General features: G+C 32.2%; 1 protein-coding gene across 1 annotated transcript; it reads right to left on the bottom strand.

Moving 5' to 3' along the window:
• On the bottom strand, positions 1–704 carry LOC133332945 (general odorant-binding protein 28a-like). Its single transcript, XM_061541310.1, has 3 exons — positions 563–704; positions 289–377; positions 1–219 (listed from the first exon to the last, which is right to left on the bottom strand). Exons 1-3 carry the CDS (start codon positions 702–704, stop codon positions 1–3), a joined length of 450 nt encoding a protein of 149 aa, XP_061397294.1.
• Between the last annotated feature and the right edge of the window lie 6402 nt (positions 705–7106).

Raw genomic sequence — 7106 nt, 5'->3', positions numbered from 1 at the left:
TTAATATTCATAATGTTCATTAATTCCATGAGCATTAGCCTGTTGCTTGAAACATTTGCCATAATCTTCAGCTGCTTGACAATGATCCGAGGAGACTTCAATGTTGGCACAAGCATTAATAATTTCCGTAGCCACTTTCATTTTATCAGCATTGCCATCGGTGACTTTTTCGGCATGTTTCAATGCAACTTCTGTGACAAATTTACCAGAGCCGTCCATCTGAAAGAAAAGCCAAACTTAATACAAATGCATACATATGTTAACTTCTAATCAGGAGACAGTTCTTACCACTTCAAACTTTTTCATTAGGCAGGCACGCAGACATTTTCCTTCCATAGTTGAAGCTGGTTTCCTTCCCACCAATTCCTCTATATCGACTGCAAAATAAAAAAAAATCGTTATATTTTTTAATTAAAATTTCAATTTATAAGACTGTGTGACTTGTTTTGGATTGCCATGTTTATAGGCTAAAATAATTTTCTGTAGCGGGTTTCGATTAATTATAGCCGATCCCTGTTATTTTATTCCTTTGCTGTAATTTAATGTCTGTGAAAAATCTTACCATCAATGGCACCAACTTCACTTTTACATTCTTGGGCTTTAGTTTTAAGCTTTTCAATGGCTTGCTGTTTATCGAATTCTCCACGAACAGAAACAGCTCCAATAATGCACATAACAGCCAAAGATACCCAGAATTTTGCCATTGTAGTTAATTTTTTGGTTTTAAATCGTTTTTAACTTGTAATGTATAATGTTTGGATATTGAATTCCAACTGTTATTCCACATAGATTTTCCAGTTATTTATTTGAAATTTAAACTAAAATTTTCAAACTATGTTCCATTCTTTGGAGAAAAATAATTCATGTGTGAAATTATGGGTTATGATCTTGCACGATGACGAAAAATACTACAAAATAAATGTGACCTTGTCGTTTTGGGTATTATTTTTTGTCAAATGTGATCTGTGAACTTTGCTTTGAATATTTGAATGGGCATCCTATACAATAATTGTGACGTCAGAATTTGGATAACAACTACAATATTTAATTGCAAAACTTTATTGCAAAACCTCGATCATAAGCTCGACTCGAAGGAGAAAAACAAACGGACTTAAAACTCATTTAAATGATCATCGCCCCTCCATGTTTAAATGATCATCGCCCCTCCATGTTTTAATCATGTTAGTCTCACATGACCGTATGACACCATTTTTATAAATATGGTTCCATACTCCAAATTTGCGGTATTTTGAGGGTGATAAATCTTCCTATTAAAAATAGTTATCAATATATGTCCAATATGACTATGCCTAAATCCCATATTTTGGATTTGGGACACGTCTTTCAACCAAAGCGGCTGTAACTTGTTATTTTGGTTTTCAATTGGTTTTCAAAAATTATTATTATTTTTTTTTTTTTTGAGAATATAACAAAAATATCCCATTATATTATAATACACTCCTCTTGGAAAATAATTGTCGGTATGGGTCTTTTTTCGTATATCCCTATTATTCATTAAATCCGATGCCGGGATAATATTGCATAATATTGTCCCAGTGTGTTTGAAAATTTTATTGTAAATAAATGTCAGTAACCTTATGGTGGACATTTTTGGTATATAGAAAGTTAGGCCCTGCCGATATTAACCTATACTCTTATACCCTCATCCCTCTGGCTTATGAGGGTATATACATTTGCAACGATAAAAATGTGACACATCAAAAAATCGGGTTTTGACCCCAAGTCTCAGAAAATTTGGAGTAGATTTACAAATATCCATTCGTCCATCTGTCTGTTTGCCTGGCAGGTGCCTATGATAAATGTGAAAGGTAGGAATCGCTTTTATCCAAACTTTACACACCTTAATATTTCATCCAAAACTAGATTAAGTTTGTCGATGTATCGGTCAACTATTTCTGGTTACTCCTCCACAAAATGATAAAAATTTTGCTGAAAATTAATTTTATAATGTGAACAAGGTATCCGATTTGAAAGAAAGTGTGGACAAACCAATATTTTACTTATCCATTATAAAATTTGAAGGTGCGGCTTTTCGGTTCACTCCATATAGTGCCTACCCAACAAAGTGTCATAGTTTTGAATTTGAAAATCCAATATCAATCGAATTGAATGTTCGATTTATTCCAAATTTTATACAACGTTATACTTTAACCTAAGTTGACCATAATACATCCTCTTTATTAGAGGACAGTCATCTATTTTAACTGGCTGCCATCTATAAAATATATGTCCTATATCTGTCATCTATTTCTATATGTCCTATACCGATTCATCTATTTTTGAAAATTTATCAATATTTATTTTAGTAAATTTATATGTTTACTTCTTTTCTTATTGTCAACTTTATGAGAAAACATATTGATCCTGATTTTTGTGACACTATTGGTAGGTTTCAGATCCCACAAGAATTTTCTATTCGGCGAAATAGTTTGTGATTATAAAATAACGTCAAAAGATCTAAATGTTCCAGTACTCAGAAAGTGGTAAAACTTTTTAAATGTGTAAAGGGAAAATCGAAAACAATTTTGATTGGTTCAAGTTGTCTGCAGGTTCAAAAGCTACGCACATATCGTTGTCAGGGTGCGCAAAAATTCGCTCGAGAATGTTCGCACACACATAACAAACGAGTGAGAGCAAACAACAACGTTCGTTCGATTCGTTTGGTGGTTGAAATTCTTTCTGACATTCTCTCACGAATGAAAACAAACATTCCCGAATTCTCGCGATTGCTCAAAACGGCTCAACGACGCTTGCAGCGAAATTTTATCATTAGTGAATTTTTCGTACAATGCGAACATTCGCAAGAGATTGCAAATGCTTGTTCATTCATTGTAACGTTATAATTCCTGATAAATTGAAAAAATTCGAATTCTCGCCCGTGAGCATTCGTGAGAAAGATCGTATTTTTATCATTCTTCGCACCCTGATCGTTGTGCAAAAGGTAATATTGTTTACCTATAATAAATATCGGCATTGGTCGACATTCTTTTACTAATAATACTATTGTGTTTTATTTTATTGCTTACGACTACGTATTGGACGTACTGATTCTATTGGGAGAACCACAATTGCACTGTACCTGCCAACCATTATTACTATTTTATTCAATTAAAAAATCATTAATCGAAGTAAATAGTTTTTTCTCTCGATTTCACCTGTTTTCAAATAAATTGTTTAATTTGTTCTTGTTGTCATATATTTTTATTTTCAAAATCTGGTCGCCTTATTTTACCAAAACCCAATAAAGTCAATCCCTTTATGGTACCTCCACCAAAAAGTGTCAAAATTTTGAAAATTGTATGTGAAGCTAATGAAGTATCAGATTTGAACAGTGAAATTAAAACCGTAATGGGATCCATCGGTCCTCCTCGCAAAGGGTAAATACTATGTACTTGATTCCGAACTCGGTTGTTTTACCATTATTTGATTTGATTTAAATCGCCTATAACTATTTATGAATGTCCTTTATAATTTGAACATACATTTTTTTATTGGAAGTGTCAGACGATGGCCAGCTAAAGCGTACAGTCTAAATCGTTTATAACGACACTATATCACTTATAACGTCCTATTAAAAAATCCGAAGGAAAGTTCTACCCTTTATCAGATATCGTTTATAACGACATATCGCTTATACCGTTCAATTCCGTCGGTCCCTGAACCGATTTCGAGTGTAGTTAAATTTTACCGAATAAAAATGGAAGCCATAAGTATTAACTTCTGGCTGTTGTGTATTAATTTTTATTAATTTTTCGGATCTAGAGCATTTATGCACATTTCTACTCTCAGAACGATTTTAGAATTTCTCTGTTTATAAGTAACGCTAAACTAAAAGAAAATTTTAAAATTTAAAGAATAAAAATGCTCTATTTTAATATTTAATTTTATTTTAATATTTAACTATATTTTTACCATTTATTTTTTTAATTCTTGGTAAGGTATATTTTTATAAATACGCAAATTATTTAAAGAATTTATTGAAAGTTTTCTCGTCGGTTAATTATTTTTCGTCAACAATTAATATTGATAATTTTCATTAATTCCATGGGCATTAGCCTGTTGCTTGAAACATTTGCCATAATCTTCAGCTGCCTGACAAGGATCCGATGAGACTTGAATATTGGCGCAAGCATTGATAATTTCGGAAGCCACTTTCATTTTATCAGCATTTCCATCGGTTACTTTTTCGGCATGTTTTAAGGCAGATTCTGTGACAAGTTTTCCAGAGGCATCCATCTGAAAAATAATCGTAAATTAATAAAAACACGAACATATATAAACTTCTAATCAGTTAGGAGGCATTACTTACCACTTCGAATTTCTTCATTAGGCAGGCACGCAGACATTTTCCTTCCATAGTTGAAGCTGGTTTCCTTCCCACCAATTCCTCTATATCGACTGTAAAATAAAGAATTTCATTATATTTTCTTTAATTGAAATTCAAATTTCAAACTATAGGAAGGTGTAATTTTTTTGGATTGCCTAACATCATTCCTCCGACGTGAATTTCGATTAATGATAGTCGATTTTATTTCCTTTGGTGTATAATTGTAATTTGTCTGTGAAAAATCATACCATCAGTGGCGCCAACTTCACTTTTACATTCTTGTGCTTTAGTTTTAAGCTTTTCAATAGCTTGTGCCTTATCGAATTCTCCACGAACAACAACAGCTCCAACAATGCACATAACAGCCAAGGATACCCAGAATTTCGCCATTGTAGTTAATTTTTTGGGTTTAAATCTTTTTTAAATTGTTATGTATAATATTTGGATGTTGAATTCCAACTGCTATTCCACTTCGATTTTCCACTTATTTATTTGAAATTTAAACTTAAATTTTCAAACGATGTTTCATTCTTTAGTGGAAAATAATTCATGTGTGAAATTATGGGTTGTGATCTTTAGAGTGACGAAAAATGCTATAAAATAAAGTTGGCCTTCTAGTTTCGGACATTTAATTATTATTTTGTCACTTGTGAACTATGATTTTGACATTCGTTTTCCAATTCAGATAAAATGTGATCTGTGAACTTTGTTTTGCATATTTGGTTTGACTTCCTATTCAATGATTGTGACGTCAGACAATTTATTTATTCTTATAGTATAAAAACCTTAAAGGCCTTAATATCTATCTACTGAGAATAATAAAATACATAGTCTGACATAAATTACACACTAAAGTGAAATATATTCTAATAACTAATTTCACTTCCATAAAAATAATGTAGGCTCCAGTCATTAAAATTCAATATAAAATTAAAGATAGTTAGACACGTGGGCTGTGGTTACATTTATTATTCATGCAGAAAACTGATTCAGTTTTAATACTTAAACATTAAACGATCAAATGTTTGCTACGTTTTGGTCAATATTCGGTATTTTAGGTGTTTAAATTGATATTTTGGATGCACTTTGGTTATCAGATCGGCGTAGCCGCCATATAACGGTAAGGGGGTAATTCGGTCCTCTTTCCCAGAAATGATTGAAAACTCATTTAATGAGTAATGAATTAGTTCTAGTATGATGTGTGTTAAGTTTCGTGAAAATCGGATAAGATTTAGAGCTTTAGATTTATAGCTCCCCTAAATATTTTCGTCCGATTTAAGGTAAATGGTGTACCAAAGTCCTTTAATATCTTTCGGTTTGCACGAAATTTGGCACAGCGTAATGACTTAGGTCTAGAATGTTTCCTGAAATCGGTTCAGATTTATATATAGCTTCTATATCTGACCAAATGAAAAATTTTGTGTCGGTTGCAGAATGACATGTTTACGGATCCAATTTAATTTTACTGGTCCTTTAAAAATTCCACGTCTGTTAGGATTCATATGTTGTATATACCCAAAGTGGTGAAGGGTATCATGTAGTCGGCTCCGTCCGACTTTACTACTTACCTTACTGTTTTTTTTATTTTTTTTGGAGCATGAACAACCTACTATAACATAAAACCATGACATAGTCCCCATATATAAATGTCCTGATCGACTTAAGGATTTTTGAATGCACCTCACGTGGTGAAGGGTATAAAAAGGTCGGTCGAATTTAACGACGTTTTTTGTTATTTTCATTTAATATGAACCTTATTAAAATTCAACCGAAAATCTCAACAACTCTGGAAGATATATCCGACTTATTGCGTCAGTATCAAGCGAGGCCAAAACCTCTTTTAAAACGTTAACCTCGTTTCTCTCGAAACAGTGTTTTTACGATTGGCGGCACGATTACTCAAAAACTAATTGTCCAATCGGTTCCAAATTTTAACACGTTTTTCTGGACCTACATAGTTATCGTATGAAATAGAATAAATCCAGTCGCTGAAGATCTTCTATATTTTCTAGCTTGGTTTTTGGCCGAAAATATGAGATTTTTCCAAAAATGTCCGTTCTAATTGCGTTGAAATTTTGAGATTAGGATTATACGGTGGTGATCGGCAATCATGCCCGCCATCGAAAAGAAAAAGGAGACAAAGTTCACCTATTCCTAACTGAATATATATTTTTTCTAAGCCTAGATTTTGCCTTACCATTGATATAAAAAACTTCTTCTATAATAAAATACTTTGAATTATTTTTTAGTACCAGTTCGCTATAACCGAAAACCAGTACCCTAATATTATGTATTGTTGTAATTGCTGGATCACATTTAATGTGCTTCATACATATCTCTTAATTGAATTTTATGTTGTTATTTCAATCAAAATAAAAATATAATTACACACATGACTTACTTTTGGACAGAGCTGGCGGAGGGAACGAATATAACATATTTTTTTACATAAATAAATTGTAACCCCCGAATTTGGATAACAGTGTGGAATCAAAATTCAAAGAACTAAAATTACGTTACTCATTACTACCATTCAAAATAAAAACCCAATAATAATGACAAAATTCGTAATAATATTGGTTGTTAACTGCATTTTTGCAGCTGTCCACGGAGAATTCAATAAAACCGACGTCATTGCCAAATTGATGAAGAGAACTGAAGAATGTAAAACAGATGTTGGTGCCGCGGACGGTAATATTTATTAAAATTCTGAAAATGTTTTCATTATACAACTATTTACTTGCTTAATTTTCCTACA

Source organism: Musca vetustissima, unplaced genomic scaffold (assembly GCF_032173495.1).
Source record: "Musca vetustissima isolate MV318-11 ecotype Yass unplaced genomic scaffold, APGP_CSIRO_Mvet_v1 utg12733, whole genome shotgun sequence".
NCBI classification, from domain to species: Eukaryota; Metazoa; Arthropoda; class Insecta; order Diptera; family Muscidae; genus Musca; species Musca vetustissima.
Note: the sequence above shows the minus strand (reverse complement) of the source record. Positions and strands in the feature narration are given on the sequence as shown.